The 26883-nt window shown below is 37.8% G+C and overlaps 1 protein-coding gene across 2 annotated transcripts; it reads left to right on the top strand.

The window, feature by feature from the left end:
- Positions 1-137: 137 nt before the first annotated feature.
- On the top strand, positions 138-26095 carry tprg1 (tumor protein p63 regulated 1). 2 transcript variants are annotated; one of them, XM_059341440.1, is made up of 6 exons: positions 138-345; positions 542-783; positions 2387-2478; positions 8647-8823; positions 23084-23237; positions 24991-26095. In XM_059341440.1, exons 2-6 carry the CDS (start codon positions 562-564, stop codon positions 25183-25185), a joined length of 840 nt encoding a protein of 279 aa, XP_059197423.1. In that variant the 5' UTR covers positions 138-345; positions 542-561; the 3' UTR covers positions 25186-26095. The 2 variants fall into 2 exon arrangements, with proteins under 2 accessions (XP_059197423.1, XP_059197424.1); XM_059341441.1 differs by having other exon boundaries at positions 555-783.
- The last annotated feature ends 788 nt before the right edge of the window (positions 26096-26883 follow it).

Genomic DNA, 26883 nt, shown 5'->3' on the forward strand with positions numbered 1-26883 from the left:
CAAGTGAAATTAAGTTAAACCCTATAACCAGTCTTACCATATAAATAAATACCTTAATAAAAGCTGATCTTAGTTCAGTATAGCCTGAAACTAATTCCAAACCAGCTGCACACCTATTTATGCATCCTAGGTATGCATATAGGAGCAGTAAAGCTGGAACTGGTTATGTTATTTGTTCAACTGTCAATCACATCAGAGTCATGAAAAGGCCTTATCTGATACAGCCTGCTCTGTTGCTGTGCACGCCCCTTTAAACAAACTCGGAACAAGGAAGTTATTCATCTGTTGCTGCTTTTCATCAACTGTAACGTTACCTTTCGTCACCAGCGTCATTGATAATTACTGGTAAGTGCATCTACTTTATTTCTCTCACTTTGAAATGTTGATTCAAAGGGATTAAGTAAATTAGTGCGCAGCGGCTTAAGTAAGTTTCGATACTGAGGAAGTCGTGACGCTTATTTACAACGGGGGAAACATTGTTAAGTTGTTGCAGTGGAGTCAAAAATATTCTCAATAATTGGACCGTCTGTCATGTTTTAAGAGGTGTTGTGAAGTCCCATCATGTCAGAAGCTGAAGAGGAAGGAGCGCCAAGTGAGGAGCAGCAGCAGCAGCATCTCAGCTCTCCTTCTCCCGGCGGCCCGGAGGACACTCAGCCAGCTGCCCCCGCAGAGGGCACGGAGGAGCGGGCAGCGGAGGTCCGAGCGGCCCGCCCACAGCGCAGTGACATCTCCGTGGAGCCAACTCTGGACCAGTTCAGGATGAGGAGGTTCTTCGTTTTGAGGGTGAATACTTTCAATTTCATGTCCACTTCACCACAGTGAACTTTGTGGCGCCATGTGTTGTTGGTGAAACGAAACAATGTAGCAAGTTTTAGAAATTTCACATCCTGTTGCAGCTTTATTTGAAATTTAGGGTTGGGCGATATGGACCAAAACTCATATCCCGATATTTAGGCGATCGATATACGATGTATATCCGATATCTTTTTATCACAAATGTTCAGTCAAAGTCAAAGCCAAATATGACATGTCACAAGTAGGCTAGTTTTATTTAAACCGTTTATTTAAGCGAAAATAAATACTGTATAACAACAGGAGTAGATTTTTAAAAAATCAAAGCTCCATAAAAGTGCATATTTGAATAAAAAAATATCTTAACTAAAAATAGCCTGTGAAATTAAATATGAGAAAAGAATTCATCTCAATTCTCAATTCATCTCACTTCAGTCATTTTTATTGCAGCAAAATGGAACTGTCAAGCAAACAGACGACCCAACACTGCCATAAACACCTGTCATAAATGTCGTATGCACCTGACAAACTGCTATATTTGTTTTGCAAACCAACATTTATATTAGTGTAACCAGTACAAAAAACTTTCAACAACTGGGGGAGTTTAGAATATTTATTTTTATTTAAATTTAAATATATTTAGCTATATATTTATTTTTATTTAGCTTTACATTTAACAACAGCACTCACTTTAGTAAACTTAGTAAAAAAGGAGGCCGGGAAGCCAGCACGCTTTCCAGGTTATTCCGACCCACAATCCTCTGCACAGCATATATGGTATATAATCACAAGCATGAAAGTTCAATGCGCAATTTTGTGATTATGCAGTATAACCCAATTGCTTGCTTACATTGCAACAGTGAGTACTTTGTAAGGGAAGCTGCAGTATGTACTAATAGTAAAAAGAAAAAATGTGATTTAGGGCAGTTCATGTTTCGCAATCAAGTAAAATAACATCACAAATCACAACCTTAGAAGTGTCCAGATTGATGAGTCAACCCTTCTGTGACCTAATTTCATGAACAAAACAATTATTATGACCATCATAGAGGTCGTGTTTATTGCAGCCTGCATTGGATAGTGATGGGAAGTCATCCTGTGTTGCCAGGCCGACTCTGCAGCACAGGGCTCAGATTGCAGCGAGGCTGTCAGCAGCCCTCAGTATGAACTCCTAATCTTTTTAACTTGCCACTGAAATAATAAAACGTGCAAGGATAGAATCTCCTGCCATAAAAATGACAGTTTCAATGTGGCTTGCACTGGAAAACAGAGAAGCTCGTAGCTGACATTTTGGATGTGTAGTGTATTATGTTGTGAAGCTTTCTTTTGTGTCTTCAATCACCTGCGTTTCTCAGATTCATACACAGAAGCTGTATGCTCAGCCTTCTTCATTTGCAGTCATTTTCATATGCAGAGGCTTCATGTTTTTGTTTATTGTCATTTTGTTTGACACAGACGCGTTGACATTTTGTTGGAGTACCAGTCCCAGCTGTGCATCTGCCTCAAAGATTACCCCCTAAGCTTTCTGTGCACACATTGTGATTGTCACAATGGAAAATTAGAAAGTGACACCCGTGCATTTCTGTCTCCTCAGCCTGGCACTCTGAATCAGGCCATCAAAGAGGTTGAAGCTCTGGTGGATGAAGAAATAGATGGCAGCATTCACGGCATTTGGCTGTTGGCAGAGTAAGTTTTTGACTTTTTTTTTTTTTTTGCTTCAAAATATTTGTACACAATTATTCGATTAGCAAATGTATTAATTAGGAATGGGATTAATTAATCAATGATCAATTAATGGTCGTTAAGAAATTGCTCGATCACATGGAATTTTTAATCAATCTGTCTATTTTTAATTTTATCTTTGACTGTGTATCAGTACTCACTGAACTGAAACACGCCCGAGCGTTCAGTTCTTCATGAATAAGCCAATGAGCTGAGAATTAAGTTGGATAAAGCTACAGTTTATAAACTGAAAGTTGCAATATCAATTATAAAACACACAGAAATACAAGAGTATTCATTTGAGAAAAACTAGTTTACTGTATCAAACCTTGCTAGCATGAATTTCTAGATTTAATTTCCAAAATTAAAATCCAAAATTTATTCAAACACAAAACACACTTAAATATGCAAGATTACTGTGAAAACTAACCTTATGCCTCTTCGGGGGCTAAAACATAAAACATTGAACTCCTTGACGTTATCTTTACAGTTTAATCTCACTTGAGTTAGTTTTACGATTGACAGGAAGTCTCTTTTTGTCCTTTCAAAATAAAAGCATCAGTTATCAAAACAGGCTTTTGCATAGTACTGTGTATATATATATATATATATATATATATATATAATCTTTTATTTCGGCCATGTATGCATGTTTATATACATACTGGCGTATATGTATATATGTAAAAACATATCGATTTATCGATTAATTGATCGTTAATGTTATAGATAATCGAGTTGGCAGGTTTCTTTCAAATGCGAATCTCTAGTATTTTTATTGTCTATCAATGTTTTTGCACGGTATACCAGTACTAGAAAGGTATCACAATATCCTGCTGTTAAATACAGTACTAAGCTCCATTTTATTAGTACTTTTTCAAGAATGACAGTGTTCTACTAAGAGCCCCAGGCTTTCTCCTGTAAGTTGCTTCAGTGTGCTACAGTGGTGCAGTGTTTGTGTGCAGCGGTCTGCGTTAAAGGACTGCGTCAAGATTTTGATCTCGTGGGAGCAGTCAAAATAAAACTCTAGGTCCGGGGATCAACAAATAAAGTTGAATTTAAAATAACAATGCGGCTGTAATTGCCAGTTAAATGTACCAATACAATCAGCTTCTCCTGACATTCGACAAACACATATTCCACCAAATAGCAATTGATGAAGTATAACAGTTTTTTAATTCTCACCAGACACTTCTAGGTTTTTCATTATCGTTAAATGGGTGGAAAGAAAAAGCAGTCTGGTGTGGTATCTTCCTGATTTTTAGCAGGTTTCCTAAACTCCTCACAGAACTCTTCTGAATTTAATATTTTGTGGAGTTTTGTTCTGAAAGCCTCTCACTGTCCATGTTGCAGTACCACTCTCTACCTGAAATGTTACTGGTGTGCTGGTGGAGGCGCTGTGACCAAAATAATAAACAAAGTACAATTTTACATTTTAATTAATTAAAAACCAAAAACATTAATGTTTCATGATGGCATTGTATTGTTTCAGTATCTGTATTAGGCAGAGAATTGTTTCAAAGTCACAATATCGGTATGATATACAGTATCAACTAATTGATTCAGCTCTTGAAATTCAACCTCTGCATTTAACCCATCCTTTTGACACACCAGTGAAAACATTCTTTTTTGCTCAAAACAACATTATAATGTGATATGAATCTGTTTTAATTATTTATAAACTGCTTATAAATATTTAACAGGGGAGGCCATACAATAAGGTGCTTTTGTTGAAATCCCTCAACCCACAAATCAACTTGTTATTTTTACTTCAGTTTAAATAAAACCTTCTCCTTAACTGGAATTACAAGTTTTCACTTGACAGTGATGATGCAAATGTAAGTGCATCATTTACATATGCACTGAACAAATGCAAATAACTCACCATAGGGATAGAGTGGTTCCTTGTCTTAAATTCAGATACAGTCCAGGACCATGTTAGCATGAGATAGAGACATCCTCATTAATTAAACCTAATATCAATGTTATGATAGACCCCCACTCTCCAATTCAGTGTAGCAGGAGTGAACTAACTGCTTCGAACACAGAGCAAAATAAAGTGACTGCAAGACATTTACCAAGTGCGCTTGCAGATGTCAGCTTGTATCACTCCTGCACAAGCTTTCAGGAAACATTTAAAAGGTTGGCCATGTGAGAATGAATAATACATCCCATTTATGCAGCTCTGTCCAACACACGTTAACGTTTGTCCTACATTTGGCCCGCAGTTACCTTCTCCAGAGAAGTTGCTTTCTGGCAACATACAGAGTGCATTGTTTAACCATAAATCCACAGAAACTGCAGACCATGTGTGTGACATGTGTGCTATTTTCAGAACGCGCCACTATACCGCAAACCATGAAACGTGAACTGCGATACACACATGTCGTTAAACACGTGCCGCGATACGCACCTACGTCCCGTACTTTGTTGTACTGACACACGACCTCTTCTGTCATTTAGGTTGGAGAACTTGTTATCGGTGAAGCTAAGCTGTAACTTAGCTTCGTAGATTGAACCAGGCGTTGGTCGCATTATAACGATGAAATATAAATATAAAATATAAATTGCAAACGGTAAGCTCGTTAGTATCATGATCAACATGAAGATACATGAAAAGTGATGTCATCGTGATTCTGGTAAATTACGTTCAGTCTTGTGTATATTACACCTGAAAAGTGTCAATTGTATTGTGGTTCACTCAGTAGCCACCACTGTCAATAATAACACAGATTTTCTAAAAACTCCACATTGTATCTTTAAATAGAAGATGAAAGGAAACTGAAGAACTGAACTTGTAGTGGGGCGGCATAGCTCAGTGTATCATAACAATTGTTCATTTTGTGATAAAAGCACCAAATTTGGCAGATTTGTTGATAACTATATTGGGAACAAAACTGGATATCGGGCCATCATAAATTCAGACCCTGGTTGCCATGGCAGCCATTTTTTCCCCCCAATATGGCTACCAGCAGTTGTTTAAATTTTCCTTCCCATTGAACCCACGTGCCATAATGGACATAGTCTAGATCCTACAACCCTGAGAACCAAATAAATTACTCACACAAAGTTTTTCAAAGTAATTGGTCATCTCATTATATTATAATTTAATTATATTGTGCCGTGAATCAGTAAAAACTGTTATATTTTGTGCATTTTTGTCATATGGTGGATGCTAGAACAAATGTGGTACTGATGATTTTTAAAAGTAATTACTCACATATATATGTTATTAAATGTATGCACTTTATGTTGCATGTTTACAGACACCCCCATTCAATTTAAAGCATTTCCAATTAAGAGTATTAAAGGTACAGATCACCTGTGGGTACAGGGATTTGGAACTGTTTTCTGGGAGGGGGTGCTGTGGACCTCAGAAAACACTGGAAGATGATCTAGTTCACTGAAAGAAATGCTTAATGCAAAATCATTTCCTTGCTAAGAATAAGACGAGAATATTGACACCACTCTCTTTTCTGTACACTCAATATGAAGCTGCAGTTAGGCCAATAGCCGGTTGCCTCAGTCCTACACATTGTGTTGTTGTGCGTGTCAAACCAAGTGCCAGCAGCTTGTCAGACCACCCACAGTCTGATCCTGGATCTCTGTAACACCTCTGTACTGTCCACGACGCCATGCTCAGTCAAGGTTAACTCATTTCATTAGTACAGTCAAAGCTCTTCACCCACACCTTTCCCATGATGCCTTGGCTGTTCAGTGAACTGTCTTTTTTGGCCTCCAGCTGCCAGCAGCAATCAAGAGTGTTTCATTTGGAGTTGGCCACATGAACCCGGCTCAGCGGGCCGTAGAAAGAGAGCCACTCTGAGAGAGTCCATGGCATCGTGAATTTGTTTGTGCACAGCAGTGGGGGAGAGTGTGTGTGTGTGTGTGTGTGTGTGTGTGTGTGTGTGTGTGTGTGTGTGTGTGTGTGTGTGAAGTGAGGTTTTTTGTGTCTTCAATTAATAAGACAGACAACCCAATTTGAGGACAGAAGAGAAAGCATACTTGAGTTTGTTGCTTTGAAGGTGTTTCTGTTAATTTTTTATTTTCCTGATTTTTTTGTTTTTTTTTAGCGACTTAGAAATGCTTGCATGCATATTGTATGATCTTTGCCAACGGCATTTTTGGAAATTGTGAAGCTTTTGCAGTACATAATTGGGCAGCTTTGCTATACATGTTTTTTGTATTGACTTCAAATAACCTCCTTCAGAATACTAACATCAGAACTGCACTTTACGCTGAGAAACTTAAATAGACGTAAAATCACTCTCGATAGCAGTCGTTCACAAGACAAATCTGAGGTTGTCAGATCAGCGGTTCCTGGTCTTTTCGTCTTGTGTGTCTTACTCCTGGCATGATATCAAATAAGCATAATTTTGAAGTATTCCTTTAATTCTCTTGCAACCACTCAGATTTATTTTGTGACCCCTTGGTGCTTCCCGACCTCTCGGAGGGTTTGGGATTATCAGCAAAGCAAGTTTTCTCTGTCAGGCATTCTTTTAATGTTGGTATTTTTTCTTGTGCGTTACTTGCTAATTACCTCTAAGAATGATTGATATAAATTACACTTTTGTGAAACGAGTTCAAACCAGTGAACATATTCATCCAGTGACATGTAGGCATTGCTTTTGTTTGAAGATCACAAGCTAAAAAGGTTGTAAACCAGTGCTCTACTGTCTAACTGTATGCTGGTGCTTATTCTTCTTACACACCTATACATAAAGACATGAAAAGGTTAAATTATAGAGAAAGAAGTAGACATAGCTCCAGTTCTGAAAAGAGAAGCCAATAAAGAACTGCCTTAAACCTGCATTCTTTCTAATGACCAGCAGGGGGCAACTTGTTGAAAAAAAAAAAAGTCAGATTCTATAGTCTATAGGAAAATAACCCCAACTTCTCACAACATTTTCCTAATTAATTAATGGTCCAAATTAAAAGTTTCAAGTCTTCCTCAGTACAAAATGATGTTCATGTTATAAATTATGGTCCCATTTAAAGTAAAATATAAGATGAAGAAAAACAAGACGACGACGGCCAAATTACCAAATTCGAGGCTTCAAATGAAGATCAAACGAAATGACGTATTTTTTAGGCCAACCTGGAAGTATAATCATCATTGGGTCTATTGAGAATTCGTCTATGGGATTTTTTTCATTGGATTTTGGATCATTGCAGAAAATTAGCTCTCTGGCAAACACACGTTTCTGATGCTCACACGTTTTGTTCAGCAGGATAATCTTCACAAATGAACACCACTTTTATGATGTTTGAATCGTTAATGCAGCCGACAGAAGTCAAAAGCTAACGTTATGCTATAGTGAACTACACCATGTATTTTATGTCATACAACAAAGCACTCTCTGAAGCTTGTGTTAACCACAGACCTTGTTTCAGGCATCTAACCACCAACCCATTCAAAATCCTCATTGAGTTTGAGAGGTTGGACGTTTAAGAACTCATTCTTGTGGCGCCCTATTGATAATTGACAAACTGGTTGGTTTGTCCACAAAGTCCACTCGTAGGTGGAACATGTAGGAAAGTTTCAAAGACATTCTTGGTGTCATTGACTTTCCGGTCCTCCTCTACCCGCTTCCTTTATTCTACGTACAAAAATGTTCTGTGTTATGAATTCAACATTTAATTTTGCTTAAAATAAAGCAACCTTGGGAAAGAATTGTGTGAGCCAAAAAAAAAGTACTTTCTTTCAATAACTAAAATATATACAGGTGCATCTCAATACATTAGAATATCATAGAAAAGTTTTTTTTATCTCAGTAATTCAATTCAAAAAGTGGAAATAACACATTATGTAGATCTATTACACACAGAATTAAACATTTCATTTCTTCATTTATTTAATTTCTTCTAATTACAATGATTATGTCTTACATTTATTGAAGACCTAAAATTCAGTGTCTCAAAAAATGTTAATATTACAAAAGACCAATTTTAAAAAGTATGTTTAATATGGAAATGTTGGCCTCTGAAAAGTATGTCCATCTATATGCACTTGGTTGGGGCTATTTGACTTGAACTACTGGAAATGGACTTTTCCATCATATTCTAATGTATTGAGATGCACCTGTATGCCTAGAAATGATTTTTCTAACACTCTCTCTCTGGTTGTTTCAGGGTGGATCACTGGAACAATGAAAAAGAGCGTCTTGTTCTCATCACAGAGAACTCTCTCCTGGTCTGCAAGTATGACTTTGTCATGTTCTGCTGTGATCAAATCCAAAGGATCCCGCTAAACATTGTGGACCGGATCTCCAATGGCAAATTCAGCTTCCCAAAGCACTCGCTGCTTCTGTAAGTCCACTCATTAGCCCCTGTTAAGTCCTTCTACAGTAAACTGTTACCTTCTTTCCATAAAACCTGCAGCTTTATCCTCAGAAAGTCTTATAATTTGTGGTTGGAAATGATAACCAGGAAACTTCTGACACTTTGAACAGAGTGCACAACAGCATTGTGTTGTAGAGAAAGCCTTGGATCTCTGGAGTCCTGCCTCATTTTTAGTCATTTTCGCTAAGTCTACTTTAAAATTTATCTTTGGAATGTTTCGTTGCTCATGAAAAAATAAAAACCCTACTTGGAGAATTACAAATATTATCCCTAATTAACTGTGCTCGAATAAAAAAAAGTAAAAATCCCTGTGAAAATAAAATCCCTTTTAGCACATGATTAACTATCAAGCTCTAACACAAAACATGCCAAGTCAGATCTTCTGCTATTATGTAATAGTTCCATAACTTATTCTAAAAGTCATGTCTCATACAACACGTTCTCAAGTTTAGTGAGCATTTAATAGATGTAATGAAGAATGTAACATGCGGTCTTTTAAATGAATTTCAGAGGTTGAAATGAAGCGTGAATAGTGCATGATTTACTTAAAAGTATTGACAGTGATTTGAGCTGTCAGTGAAAACAGTGACACGATGCTGCGGGCAGCATCACAAGGCTGTGCTGTGAAGAGGATACATGCAGAGGATCGGTGCAGGGGGCAACCAGGGACACGTGGAACAGCCTGAAACAGGCATGGCAGCAAGACAAGTGTGCAGAGAGTTTTTCGGGGGTAAGGAGTGCATAGCTGTCACTTGGAGCTGTCGCTTAACTGATTAGTGGCAAAATTAATGTAGTCCTTTCATCCAAACCTTTTAAAGACGGCTCAGGGGATACCAAACCAACTAAAACTAATTTGATGAATAAAATGTAATGCGCTGTGAAGAGCTTAGAGAGCACAGCCTTTATTGGAGGCTTTATCTCTCCACATTACGTTAAATTATACATAAAACGCTCGTGAAAGCCACCCGGGAGTCCAACAGTAAAGAGACGGTTTCAAATGAGGAAGACTCGACCCTCAAACATTTCCTCTTTCTGTCTTCATCTTCACCGCTTTCTCCCTCTTTCTCTCTTTCTTCCTCACTGTCTCTCCCACAGGAAGTGTCTTCTTTTGTACGTCTAGGTCATTCTGTCTTATTTTTGGCAGAAATTGATCTACAGTAAAGTTCATGTATATATGAAAATGATTCCTCCCTACTGCCGTACATGAAACCATGTTTCCACATCACAAAATCAATGAGAGAGAAAAGTACGAAAAGTCAGGCTGTGAAGATTATTCAGCTGCTATATTAATGTTACATTTCTGTTTTGGTTACATTTCAAGCAACTACAAGGAGTTTTTAACTGGTTATGAAACAGTCTCGGCTTCATACTGACGCCCCTCTATAACCTGAATAACGGATCGAGACTGAAGCGAAAAGATTGGCAATTTCTATATACAGGTTCCGTAAATTAGAATCTCATAGAAAAGTTTATTTATGTCAGTAATTCAATTCAAAAAGTGGAAATAACACATTATATAGATCCATTACACACAGAATGAAACATTTTATGTCTTAATTTATTTAATTTCTTCTAATTATAATAATTATTGCTTACATTTCACGAAGACTTAAATTTCAGTGTCCAAAAAAAATTGAATATTACAAAAGACCATTTTTAAAAAGTTTGTTTAATATGGAAATATTGGCCGCCGAAAAGTATGTCCATCTATATGCACTCAATACTTGGTTGGGGCTATTATAATCAGCATTATAATCTTCCAAATATAACAGCCCCAAAATGTTGAGCTCTATCTGTTAACTCTTACAAACAGTTTTTAGTCTCCACCAACTCCTTGAGGAAATATCTGGCTCTTTAGCTGCTAAATGCTCTGCTGTGTTCCGCTTGTCTGCTTTTTGGTGCAAATCAGGTAGCTTACAGTGTTTTTTGTTTGTTTGTTTTCCAACTTTTGTGAGCCAGAAAAAAAGTGAAGTTTCAGGCTGAAAAACCAAAAGCAATGAGCTGAAAGATGCTCCAGAGCTCCACAGGGGGTGGGGGAACAGCAGAGACTGGTGATCATTATCTGTGGATTAATCACTACGAGTGGCACCTTTCAGATAGAGTTACACAAGTGATCCATTTTATGATATTAAAGAATATTGATTGTCACTGCCTTCATGGAGAGACGTTAGAGTTGTATTGAGCTTCTCATCCAACTCGGCAACAAATCAAATTAGCACACTTCCTGAAATGTTAAAGTAATCCTTTACAATGTTAGCTGGGTGTAATGTCTGTTATACTCAGTGGTGGAATGTAACTAAATACTGTGCTTCAGTACAATTTTAAGGTACTTGTACTTTACATGAGTATTTCCATTTTATGTAACTTTTTACTTACTTATACTCATCTACATTTTTAGGCAAATAATGGACTTTCTACTCCACTATATTTAGCTGCCAGCTTTACTTACTTTTCAGGTCAAGATTTAACATGAAAATGTGATCAATTTAAAGAGATTATACTATTTTAATGATATATTTAGAATATTATATAATAATCTCAGTGGGTCCATTCTGCGTAACAAGTACTTTTGCTTTAGATAATTTAAGTACATTTTGATGCTGATATTTTGTACTTTTACTTCAGTAAGTTTTGAATGCAGGACTTTTACTTGTAGTGGAGTCATTCCATAGTGTGGTATTAGTACTTTTACTGGAGTAAAGGATCTGGATGAATTCTTCTGCTACTGGTTACACTGTATGTGTTTGTTTCACATCGTGGTCTGTACTTTGATCCACACTGAAAGACTCAACAGGCCGCACTTAAGACCTTTCACACAATCCAAAGAAATATGATTTTTCTAAAATACGGCAAATAAATATGCTGATACAAACAAGGAAGTCTCCATTCCTCCACATAAATATTTCAGTGTGATTCAGCTTCTTGTCAGCTGTCATGGTAATGACACTTGGCTGTTGCTCTTGAGGTATTACTGTTCACATTCGAGATGTGTGCAGCCTGATTTGCAAGCTGACAGTTGTCATCTGACCACTTGATGTCAGTGTGCGCCCTCGGAAGAGACGGTTCAAGGCGGGAGCACGCCACTTCACGTTTTCTCATCCGTTTGATGTTTTGCATAGATGCTTCTGCAGCTGTTGGTGTGAATCCGTGTTACTAGAAAGTCCATAATACTGCCTGGGCTGCAACAAAACTGCCACAATTATGTCAGAAAAGTGGAATCATTTTCTGACCACATTGAGGCATTTGATTGCATTCAAGTCAGCTGTTAGGGAACATTTACACATTCTGTTCTACAATAGCAACTCTGATGGAGGTATTCAGTCTTTGAAAAGTCATGTTATTTGTTAAATTCTTGAAATTTTGGGAATAAACCAATAATCTCCTGTGGATAACATTACACGTAACATAACAGCAAATGTATTTTCTGTAGCTGCTAACGTAACTTAGCTCTTATACTACTATTCAACATTCAAACTCCTCCTTTCTACAGGGAGGAAAGCTAACATATCGGACTGACTAATATTAACATCATGTGCAGTGGCGGTTCTAGACCAGTGTTCCTGTGGGGGCCAAGCAGGGGCCAGTGTTTAATCAGAGGGGCACATTAAAAAACGGCAAAGATGATATTTAAGCATTCAAACCCTTTATTTTAGGTTATTTAAAAATCTAATTTAAGTATATTTGGAAGATACAAATACATTGATTGAAACAATGAGACTTACCAACAATAACAACTATTATTGCACGACAATGACATTTCTCATTTTTGTGCACAATTACTTTTTTTATTTTGAAAGTGCAGTACAGTGAGAATGATGTTTTTTTTATATATACACAAGCTTTTATTGCACAGTTAAACTATTATACAATGTACAGATTCTGGGTTCCTTTTGTGTACAATGAGATATTGTTTGAACAAAAAATAGCTAAGAATTGTTCCGTTGTTCCACGTTATAAATTGATCATTTTATTATTAATTTGACACAGGGGCCACAGCAGGGGCCAAGGGCTTCTTCACAGGGGCAGTGGCCCCTGTAGGCCCCTGTGTAGAACCGCCACTGATCATGTGCAATACAATTCTCAACACCACGGACATTATGTTCATTGTCATTATCATGTGCAATACAGTCATGGAAAAAATGATTAGACCATCCTTGTTTTCTTCATTTTCTTGTTCATTTCAATGCCTGGTACAACTAAAGGTACCTTGGTTTGGATAAATATAATGATAACAACAAAAATAAGAGTTTAATTTAAGAGCTGATATCTAGCCATTTTCCATGGTTTTCTTATTAATGATTTTGGTTATTATCAAGAAAAAATTTTTAAAATGTCTAGAGATCTGCATATCTTAATTTTTTCCTCTGCATTCTTTTGCATTCTCTCTCCCTCCTATTTGAGTTGACAGTGCATTATTAATATATATTTTTTAAACCAGTCTGATCTTAATTCATCATACTTATTTGGCAACATTGTTTTTTAAGATACTAGACTTCCCTAGGATATTTATCTGTAATATAATTCATAGAACTCAACTTATTGAATTGGGACAATAAGCACTTTGCTGAACGTTTGACCCCGGTGTTCCCAGGCCACCAGCGTCACAACAAAGAACAGCAAACTCCCTCTGTAGAGCGTTGTTATTTGGCGTCCGTACCCTCGTCTGTGCTCCATCAGCCTCCACAAAACCTTGATGATGCCAATAGAAAGTGTTCGGGGAGCGTCAGTATTTTTAGTCCTGATGATTTTGTTTTCCTCGCACATTCTCCAGGTGTACCAATGACAAAAAAGCACAGTATACTCTGCATCTGTGGGGAAATATGTGTTTAAAGTGCCTTCTTTCCAAACTGTCTAGACAAACTAATTACCCCAGCACATCATCTATTTTTTTTTATTCCTGTCTGAAAGAGTTGGGTGTGGAGGTTTAAAGAAGCCCCACTAGAGGTTGCTTCAGTAACTGTTGTAGGAAATATATATATTTATGAAGGTTGGAAATAATCCCAGCACTGCACTGCACTGTTCTGCTTCTCATCTGATCATTTTTTTCTCTCTGAATAAAGCTTCAGAGGAATTGATGCCTTATTTAGCCCCCACCTTCAACTACTTTAAACAGTTTTATTAACTACAATTTCCTTCTCACATTGTCAGATGCTTGAAACAAGCATTTATTTTTAATAGTGGTCCTGATATACACATCAATAGAGTGTCAAATGTGGAGCTTGAGTCTGTCTTTGCATTGACTCTTTTAGTTTACATTCAATCATCCTCCTGTCTTCCTACAGTCCGTTCGACCACACCTATACAAACCGAAGCAGCTTACACGTTCGGACAGCAGAGGGCAGCTAGGAGCTACTTAAGATACCATCATCATAATGCTCCTCATCAGATGTTAATTCAGTCAGAGCCACAACTGTTGTGATGTGAAGCACGAGGGTTTAATTCTGAAATCTGAAGCAAGTAGGAGGGATGTGCACACACATTACCAGTTGCAATGCAGTGTTGCTGGGGTAGTCACAAATAAGAAGTATAATTTCACTTTACAGGTTATACAAACACTGTGTCATCTAGATTACTGCTCAGTAATCTGCTTCACTGACATTGAATAAAGACACATTTATATAGTGAGCTGCATGGCTGAAAGTCCAACAGAGGCATTGTATTGTTTTGCTTAAAAATGTAGGGACTAGCAACCAGCAGATACCTAAAACAATTCATCAAACATATTGCAGCAGAAGCTTGAGATATCCTGACTTCTTTTTTCTAGTATGGCTTGAACTTTTAAAAGAAACCCAACTGGATCCTATATTTCCTATAATACAAGTTAATGTCTTCCTTTTTTTTATTTTTACATTTTATCTTTATTTGAAATCACATTTCAATAGCACATTACACAGTCATCACCATTATGATAATTGGCATTGTGATCTATTATCAGATTTTCAGATTTTTTTATCTAGTTATAAACAGAAACGAACTGAATTTGGGCTGTTTCCATCTACAGCAAGTAGTAGAACATGAAAAAATGAAAGTTACATAGTATTAAACAATGGAAGGGCGTTTCGGGGTGATGTGCAATCTCCACTCCTCCCAGATTTCCTCAAATTTGGCTTTCTGAATCTTCACAGAGAAAGTGATTCTTTCCATTACAAAAATTTCGTAGATGATGTCATAAAGCTCGTCAATAGATGGGCTGTCATTTCCTTCTTATAGCTTTTTTAGCAGGTATGCCAAAAAGGTATTTTGTGTTTTTATTTGAGGATGTAGAGTGCAGAAGCCCAAAAAGAAATTCATCCCAATTAAAGCTAATGTTTGTCCCAAATATTGTCACCAATTCTTTATAGATCTTACGCCAGAAAGCCTTTACAAGTTAATGATGCCTTTCAAAAAGACTCAGAAGACATTACACATATTTTTTCACAGACTGAGTAGTATTCCTAATGATAAAATACATTGAATCAGCAGAACGACCCTTTAAAATGTATTCCATTACTTTTTTTATTTTCTGGAAGCATGCCACAGTCCCAAACAAGGCAGTTGAGGAGAGTTAAAGCAGCTACAATGAACTTTAATTTTGTGTTGACTTTGGTGTCCCCTGTGGACAAAAGTGAGTGTGTCCATGAGCAACAGACTGCTGTTAGAAAACCTCATTTTACTGCAGCATGGTCTGCCCATGCAGTCCTGGTTCTGGTTCTTCTGTGCTTCCCTTCCTTCCAGTGGGCCTCCAGCAGCTTGGTGTTGGTGCTGGCTCCCAGGAAGCAGGCCGAGGAACTTTGACTGCGACTAAAGAAGTTGTTTTTTAAAACTACCTCTGCTGTGTGGATGTGCAAGTTGGGTGTAATGTAGGTTTTGAATTATTTGTTGCCATCATCAGCCTAACAACCAGCAATTGTAGAAATATATTTGCACGTGTTAATATAATCGATGATCGATTAATGGTTGTTAAGAATTTGGTCGATCATATGGAATTTTTAATTGATCTGTGTAATTGTATCTATGACTGCGTATCAGTACTCACTGAACTGAAACACGGCCGAATTTTCAGTTCTGCGGCCGTACGTCAATAATCCAATGAGCTGAGAATTAAGTTGGATAAAGCTACAGTTTGCAAACTGAAAGTTGCAATAACTATTATAAAACACAAAGAAATACATGAGTATTAATTGGAGCAAGACTAGTTCACTGTATCAAACCTTGCTAGCATGAATTACTAGGTTTAATTTTATCCAAAACCTATTTAAACCCAAAACACACTTAAATATGAAAGATTACTGTGAAAACTAACCTCATGCCTCTTCGGGGGCTAAAACATAAAACATTGAATAACATTGACGTTATCTTTATCTATAGTTTAATCTCACTTGAGTTAGTTTTACGATCGATAGGAAGTCTCTTTTCATCCTTTCAAAATAAAAGCATCCGCTATCAAAACAGGCTTTGGCATTGTACTATATATCTTTTATTTTGCCCATGAATGCATGTTTTTATACTTACTGGAGTATGTATAAAAACATGGCGATTAATCGATTAATTGATCATTCATCCCTAGTGTGTGCACAATCCCCCCAACTCCCTCCATTGCCCAACAAGTATAATGGTGCTAATGTATCTGCAGTGTGAACATTGGTTGATTGCTGACTTTAACATGGCCTCAACTGCACTTTCACAAAAAGGGCATCCAGTGCATATGATTTATTTTTTTTATTTTTTTACCAAAAGGTTTATCATGTTTTTGGCATGTTGCACACCTCAGGAGCAGTTTCCAGCTTGATGACTCTGCTTTTGAAGGTGGAAATCTCTTTGCCAACAGCCTGCAGCTACGATATCACAGCTTTCGCATCATGAAATCCACAGCAACATGGCTGTATGTTTTAGGCTGCTGAGGTTGCATGAGCAGCCTTATTATGAATAATGTAAATTAACTCTTTTTAAGGCTTGAATATTCCAGGGAAATTGTGTATAACAAGTCAGCTCAATTCTTTGAGTTTTCCTTTGTTTTTCTAGTCCTCACTCCACCCTTTTTCTCTTTTCAGTTCTTTCACATGTTGAATGAAACCTTGTTGGATGGATACATACATGGATGGCTGACAAACCTGCAGGCTCTATTGAGCAATCGGACCAGATTTGTTTGTTCGCTCTGAGACAATGTGGGACACTTGCCATGACAACTGGAGCTGGGCTTGATATTATCTTGTGTGTTGACTTATGAGTCCCAAGTGCTTGAAAAGCCCAGGGAGGGATTTTTCGTCACTTGGCCTAAAGCTCAGAATACAGTGTTTTTCTTATGCATGTGTGCGTTTTGTATAAACACTGCATTCTGTGGAACTCAGCTGGGAAGGTCAGTGGAGGTTGAATTTCCTCAGTTTGGCCTCTTTCTTGAAGTGTTTGTAAATCAGTTTTTGGAGATTTCTCGAAACACAAACCTTATACGCTTATTAATGACATGATAAGGCCCACTTTCCCCGTTTCTGCATTTTCGTGACTGTATCGAAGTGAGGTGCAGCAGTGAAAGTCCAAACCCCAACTCTGCCACATAAACACAGTGAAGACTTCCAAGGCCTCTGGCTGGAAAGCCCAGCCCTGCTCTGCCTGTTTGGGCTGGTCCCTCTCCTAGTGATAGCTTACCTGTGGAATTTGCCAAAGCTTTTTTATATCCCCATTTATACTAGAGCAATAGCTATGTGCTCTTACAAAGGCCAGTGTGTACAAACGTAACCTCACCAACCCTTACTCGCTTTTGCTGAAATATAATCAGTCTTTTAGCCTGGGCTTTGCTTTTGTACCAAGTTTTTTTTTCTTTTTTTCCTCCCCCCTTTCCTCCCTGCACAACATTTGCTCTGGAGGAGGCACAAAATGTTCAGCAGCAGCATTGTCATTTGGAAAGTACTTGTGTAAACAGGGCGCGATGATTGCATTATGATGCAGCCCCTCCCTGGGACCGTGACATATCAACAGCTACACCGCTATTGTTTAGCCTCAGGTGTTTAATTCTGTTTGGCAGGAAGTGCTTGTGTAAAAAGTATGTGGTAAAATGTGCACATCAGTGTGACAGATCATTAAGGAAATTAGAACACTGTTGGGAAATCGCCTGCATCCTCATTTATTTATCTTTTGTTGGCACATTATAGATAAGATTTTGCACTGTTTCATTTTTTTATACCACAAACACTTAGAGTTGTTGACAGAATCATAAAAACACCAAAATGGGCTGTTTGATTGCCATATCAAGCTACTTTTTATGCACGTTTGCGCAATTTTTATGTGTTAAATTGTTTTGCAAGTTGCCACTTGAAAGCTGTCTACACACACTGTTGAGCACTATATAAATCTATGTGTTTGTACATCCACACATCATGTGCAGAGGTTACAAAGGCAGATTTGTGGGTTTGGTGTAAGACCTGCAAAAATATTATATTCACAATGCGAAGAGTATGCAGCAGGCAAATTGCTTGCATAACAAACCATACGGCACTAATGTTTCAACAGTGCACAGTGCCTCAGGAAATGATGAAATCTTGACAGGCATCTCTGATATTGAATCAGCGTTGGTATGATGATGTGTGGGCAGAAAACGCCATGTTGTCCAAGAAAGAAAACTTAAAAAACCACATCAGATATGGATGAATATGATCCCTCCCTGACTTTTGCATTTTCTGTATTTTTTTAATCACTATTGGATAGAGGTGGAGGGAAAAATCTATACAGCATAGTATTGCGATATTTTGCGTGGCAATATTGACTGTTCAGTTTGACTGAATATTTTGTTGGTCAGTCTGTGGGTTTGACTCTCATTTTGGAGAAATAAAAAGACTGAAGTGAGATGAATTATTTGACAAAACAGTTCTTGATTGAATTTGAAGTTAAAGAGTTGTATCGCAATACTCACCATATTGCGAAAAAGCTCAAAATCGCAATAGTATTGTTTTGTGACTCAAGTATCGGGATAAAATCGTATCATGGGGCCTCTGGCTGGATTCACACCTCTTATAAGAAGTGATCTTTCTCTAACCGTAACATAGTGGTTTTTGTTTCTAAACCTACCCATTCTTTAACCACAGTGTTGTCACATCATCAAACAGAAATATTTTTATAGAGACATATTGGCACTGGACTCCTGTATTTTTTTAATCACTATTGGACCCACATATCTATCCTCATGTTGCTTTTGTTTTGACAAGCACTGAAATTGTCAGAATGTGCAATTTCCACCAGTGATTGAATGTTTGATAGAACATGAATGGATATCAGTTATGCCCACCTGACTTTCTTTATTCTTTCTGGTGTTGTTATTATTAAACTACATTAACTGTATTCTTTGTGTTGTTGTACCAGGACTGAGGAGTCAAACCTGTTGCTTCAGGTTTTTCTAGCTACTGATTTGAATCAGTTCAGGTGTTGTTTACCTGCTTTGTAAAACAGGTAATGAATTCACAAAGACCTGTTTGGCCAGACTATTAATCCAAATGTTGTTTTCAGTCTAATAGAAAGCACCTCGTGTGGCATCAGTGCACAGGCTCTGATTGGCCGGTGTGTTTTCATGTTTTTCTCAGAGCAGAGAGAAAGAAGTGAGATACCAGACCTCTGTAGCCTGCTGTTCATCTCTGTTGATTAATGATTAATCCAATCATTGAATAAACTAATTGTTTTAGCATTATTTGTCTGTATGCTACATAACCCCTCAGGCTGGTTAGAAGTAGGCCTAGAGTTGCTGAAAATCTGTGAAGGCAGAGAAAACTTCAGCATGAGGTGGAGGTTTTTAAGGTCAGATTGATATGAGACACCCATTTAATATATTTCTATTAAGGATGGGAATAATTAAATCCATAATCGATTAATGGTCATTAACAATTTGGTCGATCACTCAGAATTTTCAATCGATCTGTGTATTTTTTATTTTTTATTTTATCTATGACTGTGTATCAGTACTCACTGAAACACGGCAAGCTTCAGGCCCCGTTCACACGAGGACGGTCTCAACAGAAGACGCAAAAGTGGCGTCGCGTCTTCACTTTTTATTCCTCGTTTAGACGAGCATTTTCAGGAGGAAATCTGCGTGCATACGGTGACGCAAAAGTGTGTGAAATTCGATTGTATGCATGCCAGGCGGCATCACTTAAAGTGATAAGAGCATCTTTGGGCATGCAGAAGTTTTCACGCCACACATTTTCATCAGCTACTCCTTCCACAAAGTTATCCACCATCCACTAGATCTCCCAGGTCTCGTTCACAGCCGTCTGGCTCGCCTCCGACAAATTGCTGCATCCAAAATGTGATAGAGGTAATTCCAGATCCTTCTCTGTTCACTAATACTATCTGTACAGATCCTGTACATTTGGTGGAAAGACTCCTGTAAGTTTATTAGAGCTGCCAGAGCAGCTTGAAGGTCCGACGCATGGAAATAATCCCAAGTTTGTTTATTTTCCTTTACTGGAGCATGTATGTGACGTAAACACATACGTGACGTGAGCAGATCTGAGCAGAGTTTTGCGTCTTGTCAGTGTAGACGGACACGCTACGGCGGAGCGTATTTAACTTTTCCACTTAGGAGGGTGGTTTCAGATTTTTGCGTCTTTAAGCCCCCAAAACGCCGTCACCGTCTAAACGAAAGGCACTTCCGATAAAATATTTTGTCGTTTTTACCCGCGAGCGTCCTCGTGTGAACGGGGCCTCAGTTTGCAAACTGAAAGTTGCAATAACATTATAAAACACACAGTAATACAAGAGTATTAATTTGAGTAAAACTAGCTTACTGTATCAAACCTTGCTAGCATGAATTAGTAGGTTTAATTTTATCCAAAACTTATTTAAACACAAAACACACTTAAATATGAAAGATTACTGTGAAAACTAACCTCATGCCTCTTTGGGGGCTAAAACATAAAACAGTGAACTTCTTGACGTTATCTTTACAGTTTAATCTCACTAGTTTTAGGATCTTCAGGAAGTCTCTTTTCGTCCTTTCAAAATAAAAGCGTCCATCATCTAAACATGCTTTTGCATCGTACTGTATACATATCTTTTATTTTGCCCATGCATGCATGTTTTTAAACATACTGGAGTATGTATATGTACTCCCCACAGATTTTACAGTCTTAGACATATGAGAGCCCGAGATCACATTTGATGGACGAACGGTAAATAGAGAATTGTAAAGAACTCAGCATGTAGATCAACACCAACATCATTTCAAAGATGGGATCTGTAAGTGTTCAGAGGTGTGTTTGCTCTCAGTCTTCTGAGGTTTCATCTGACTGACGAAAGATATGACCTCAGGCCGTTTTCATTAAAACCCATGGTATTTACTTTAATATGATGAACACACTGTAGATTACCTTTAAGACTCGTAAACATGAGATTGTCCCCACTTTAAGTATTTGCCCCGAGGACAAATTAGTGTCATTTTTTTCCATTATTCTACATTTTTATAATGGGACCATCAGGTCTGGTAGTCCCCATCTTGGAGAAAACTGATGTTGAAAGAAAAAGGATGTCAAATGCTTTAGCTCAACTCACAGGAATGTAGTTAGCCTAAAACTGACTTTGGATATGTGACAAAATGCACTTCATATGTAAGTTAACGTTGAATATACTGAGTTTCCGGATAGCACCGTTTCCCTCATTGTAGCAGCTGGTCTCTCACATCAGTTTCCATTTTTGTCCTCTTTAAAGTTAATTTTTAATTTTTAAAGTTTGTCAGATTTTTAAAAGGTAGTTATGTGTCCTTTACCCTGTTGATAGTGCATTCACCACACAGCAGCTTTTAGACATGTTTCTGTTGTTTGCTAACTGATGGAATTGTCAACAAGGTTCCTTCATTCAATACAAAGTTAATGGATTGTTTTTTTTAACGACTGTTTTCTCCTCCAGTGGGGGGCGGGGCTTAAGTGCTCTGTAGTTGTTTGAAGACAAGACAACAACTTAAAGTCCATCTTTTCGTATTGTTTTGATTTTGTTTGAGTTTGAGTAACCAGGAGTAACCATGTTTTCTTTAGCTAGGACTAGCCGTAATAATCTCCCAAACCTGAAAAAGGCCGAGGACATAATTAAGGAAAATTCCCACCCCAGACACTCACTTTTTGAACTGTTGCAAAAGATGCAGATCCATAAAATCAGGGATAACCAGGTTCAATCCAACTGCAGTACAAAGAATTAACCAACACACAAAAAAAGTTTTCTGATCATGGTTGTGCAATAACTAACAGAATGTCGGTATGAATGCTGCTTTTATTGTTTTATTTATTATTAAGTTTTATCTATATATATATATTTTTTTTTATAACCATCTGGCATTTTAGCTATTTTATATATTTTAGGGGTTTTATTTATCTTTGTGGAATTTGCACCAACCGTTGAGCATGTTTTCTCATTTCATTGTACTGGTGACAGTGACAAATAAAGATCTATCTATCTATCAAACTAGCTATAACTTAAAGGGTTAGTAGTGATTATATCCACTTAAAAAATGAATATGAGTTTAAATGTACAAATAGTTTCACTGTTTCGCCCTGCTGCCAGACACCCCTGTTTAAGTTACCGCTGGGGAACTGAAGTTCTATGCCCTCTTCCAAGCCACCAGACTCCTTTTACAGAAAGAGTAATTTTACCTTGCAGAACACCTTGAACACCAACCAGTTAGTTTGTTTTGTTTTTAGTAGATCCTAATCAGAATCAGAAAACTTTATTGTCTGTCTTGACAGAAAATTGTCTTAGACGTGGCTCACATACAAGAAAAAGCAAACTCAAAGACAAAGACAATAGACATACAACATGTTTTCCTAAAAAACAGAATAAAATACCTAATGAAGTTTAATTTATGCAGGATGAAAATAACAACCAACCCTTTACAAGACAGCTTACAGGGTGTGTGTTTCGTACTGCAGCCCGTGTGGCAAAACAAACTGCAGTTAGGTTTGTTTTTCATCTCTGTTAAAATCACTTCCTGAGATAAAAGCTATAGGCGAAAACATTCTATGCCACATAATTGTCACTTACAAATGACAGCGTATAAGTTGTAGCTATTCTGGATGTGGCCAGAGGCAAAGAAAACATTTATATTCAGTGTTTTGTGCATAATTCTCAATGGGAAAACAAAACAAGATCTTGTTTGTAGAAAGCAGTGAGTAGTGTTATTGATCTGGTGACAACATGAAGTTGTGGAATCTGAAGTTTTGTCACATGTTTGAGTCAAATGTGTCACTTACAGAGACACTTTGTGTTCCACTGTGTTTAGGAGAGAGGGGGAGGGGATGCGAGTCTTCTGGGACCGGCTGAGAGAGCCCTCGTTCACCTCCAGGTGGAACCCCTTCTCCGTTGACTTCCCCTTCATCACCTTCATCTACCACCCTGTGAGGGACATCAATGACACATTTGCCACGATCTGCGACGTAAGTTGAAAAAATCGCACTAAAACAAAAAAAAAACACCACACACCGGTGCATGCAGATTGCTACGGGTTGTTTTGTTCTTGCTGAAGCTTTGAGGAATTTAAATTGTGGAGATTGAAAAGACTGAAAAGAACAACAGCAACATTTCTCTCCAGGCACAATTTTCTGGTTCCTGAGAAGTCTACACAAACTTTGCTGTCAGCAGCTTTCATTGGGACTCTTTCCAGTGAAATTTGGCACCATTTATCACAAAACCTCCCAGCACATAAAACTGAAACTATGGAACAGCTGCAGGACTCTGTATCACCAGGAGAAAGTTTGTGATTACTGACTTTTATTTGACTGAATGTATGTGTTGAAATATGTGGATGTTACATTTTGTTTTATGACTAACCCAGGTAGAGGTGTGTACTCTGAGACTCAGCTCAGGAACACAGTTAACTATTATCAGTTAAAAAAACAACTGTGTGGTCAAATGAATCATCACTCAGAGATGACTTACAGGAATTAGGCATCAGGCATCATTCATGTGTAATCTATCAGTTTCGACACACAATAAAATCCTCAGAACTGACACACATCTTGCTCACTTATCAGATATAAAGTAAACATTAAGAATCAGATCAGAATCAGATCATCAAAACCACTTTTTGTTCTTTTAGGTTCTGACTACTAATGCAAAATTACAATATGTGCTTCATAACCAAAACACAAAAGTATGATGTGTTTGCATACAGGGATTTCAACATAGATGTTGAGCAATTAAAACAGACAACTCAGCATGAGGTAGAATAAGAGTGGAGCAATCATGTCCTGTGGAGTATAATTCCAAGAGTGTAAATAACTCGTCATACATGCCATTTCTGCTGTCAGTAAGAGTAAGAGAGAAGGAGGAATTAGACACATTTCAGTGACTGCACACAAATGTTGAGCCTGCAGACTCAAAACAGCTGTGCAAAGACCTGTGAAGAACATTTACCAAGAATGCAATGTAATCTTAGTTTTAATTATGATATGACACTGTGAAATGTGCCTGTGAAAGAATATCCTTATTCCAGACTTTTTAGTGATGGCAGCAGATGGCTCATTCATTCATTTGACCCCTGACCTCTGCTTTTTTTCTATTAAGTTGTGAATTATGGTCTACAGAGTTTATCAGGAATCTAAGTCAGGTGACAACAGATCATAACACACTGCGTTAGGGATGGGCATGAGGACAAAACCTGCCAACTCCTTGAAGTTATCTTATCTTTACAGTATAATCTTATTATATAGATGTATTATAACTAATCTTAGTTTCACAATCAACAGGAAGTCTCTTTTCGTCCTTTCAAAATAAAAGTGTCCATTATTAAATCATGCTTTTGCATAGTACTGTATATATCTTTTATTTTGCCCATGTATGAATGTTTGTATCCATACTGGAGTATATATAAAAACATAGTGATTAATCGATTATTTGATGCTTAACATTATAGATACTCAAGTTGACAGGTTTCTTTAAAACGCCCATCCCTAGTCGATGCACTTCCTAAGTTACCATAAAACAGTTACTATGTTTGATGATGTCATGCAAACAGTGCATGGCACAATAACCTGCATGTCAAAAAACCTTGACTTGAACCTCTGAAATTGGAGCTTGAGCCCTCATGTAAGCCACACCAAGACCAGGGTGAGAAGTCAAAAAGCAATAAACAGGAAATCATGCGTTTTACCTGATACATTTCTGATCTTCTTGCCCTCCTGTCCACAGATTGACAAGTTTCGTGAGCAGCTGAAGGACGCTGCGCAGAGAGCCCACTCCGTGAAGCCAGTTCCCGGCAAGGCCAACGGCGTCCTGGTCCTGAATCAGCCAAACCACATCGACGCTTACGTGGGCGTCATGTCTTTCCTTGGGAACCAGAACAAACTGGGTTACTGCATGGCTCGAGGAAACTTTGGCTACTAACTCCTCTGCATTTATATAATACTCTTGTCGTCGTTCAGATTGTTTGCTAAGATTTAGAAGTCTTGAATTCATGTTGGTACGTTTGTTTACAAAGAGTTCTGCAAACTCTACAAGGATTGGCTAAAGATTTTTCCATCTTCAGGTGTCACACTAGATGGATTCTCAGGATGTTCTGTATGAAAGTTTAAACAACTGTGTGATCTCCTCCTCTGCTTATTACCAGTGTGTGGTGTCTGAGCACTCAGAAATATCCGCATTTCAACACCGCTCTTCACTGGATGACGGATCCCCCGCTGCTCTCAAGGAGCTTTGTATTTGCTCCTCAGTGATATGGTAATTCTACTCTTTCGCAATGGGACTCCTTTCTTCCTCCCCCGGTGTCTCTGTTAAAAGCTCATTCCCATGCCATTCAGCCCCTTAGAGAATCACTGGAGCATAGGGGGCACATTTGTCAGTTTAGTTTTATCATTCGTAGTGTATTTTTACAGTGCATACAGTGCTGGAATTTCCCCTTGATTTGAGTGTTTACTGTGTGTTGCTCTGCCTTGTTTGGTATCACCTGTTTGTCTTGTGAACGTGTCACAGAGAAGAAAATATAGGCTGACATAGTTTGTTCTCTTTTCCTTTGTGGTGGCTTTAAAGATGCCGAGAACTTTGCACTGTTTTTCTTTCAAGCACATTAGTGGTGAATGATCACACCTGACCTTTTTTCATACTCAACACTGAAGAACTGTAGAAGAAGGTGATGAAGCCAATACTGAAGTACCTTAAACCTGCATTATTTCTAATGACCAGCGGGGGGCGACTCCACTGGTTACAAAAAGAAGTCTGATTGTATAGAAGTCTATGGAAAAAATTACCCTTTTTTAAACCTGATTTATTACCTCAGTAAACATTTTCCAAACAAGTGTATGGTCTCATTGCTAGTTTGAATTATTTCCCAGTACAGCGTGATGTTTATTTTATAAACTATAGTCTCATTTAGAGGAAAAAAAGAGGCTAAAGCCAGGTATACTTGATTGACAAGTTGCTACCACGGCACAATGTGTTTTCATCTTACAGTTTTGATCCTTTCACTGTGTGTTTTCAGGTCATGAAATTTAACCGTAACATTTTGGTCGCCTAAAAATATTTTGTTTACTGTCTGTTTGGCTGTTCATTTTTGCACCAAGCTAGCCAGCGCTAGCTGATAACATAGCTCTACCCATTCATCCACATATGGTGACTTTTGGCTCCAAAAAAACAAAATGGCGATCTATAAATCAGTATAAAGGCGTAGCAATGCATATTTACGGAACTGTATATTTAAAGCAACTACTCTTACGGTTATTAACAAAAAGTGCAGTTTAATAGTATAGCAAACAGCTAAACTCCTGCATATACTACCTTTATTGAAGTAACACAAAGTCATTTGAAAATCTGCATGACTGTAATGCTTGATTGCCAGCAGCAGATTATTGGTAGGCAGTTTGACTGAAGCACAGGAATGGCAGACCCCGCCAGTAACAATGAAAACTACTGTAAAGAGAGGTAATGACAGAATTTAAATGAATTGAATGGATATTGTTGGAAGAATGGCAACCAAGAATAGTGTTAAAGACAGGATTATTTTCATGAAAATCTTAAGGATGGTAGCTTTAAAACTTCGAAAGTAAATTTGCAATCCAGTAAAAAAATGGTTCACAAATGAGTGACAAA

Source organism: Centropristis striata, chromosome 9 (genome assembly GCF_030273125.1).
Source record: "Centropristis striata isolate RG_2023a ecotype Rhode Island chromosome 9, C.striata_1.0, whole genome shotgun sequence".
Classification (NCBI taxonomy): Eukaryota; Metazoa; Chordata; class Actinopteri; order Perciformes; family Serranidae; genus Centropristis; species Centropristis striata.

What these genes read in the sequence shown, in the direction of transcription:
- tprg1 (XM_059341440.1), top strand. Translation starts at nt 562, where the DNA reads ATGTCAGAAGCTGAAGAGGAAGGAGCGCCAAGTGAGGAGCAGCAGCAG. An exon ending in GGCATTTGGCTGTTGGCAGA is followed by an intron (nt 2,479 to 8,646) that starts GTAAGTTTTTGA and finishes TGGTTGTTTCAG; the next exon opens with GGTGGATCACTGGAACAATG. An exon ending in CATTTGCCACGATCTGCGAC is followed by an intron (nt 23,238 to 24,990) that starts GTAAGTTGAAAA and finishes TCCTGTCCACAG; the next exon opens with ATTGACAAGTTTCGTGAGCA.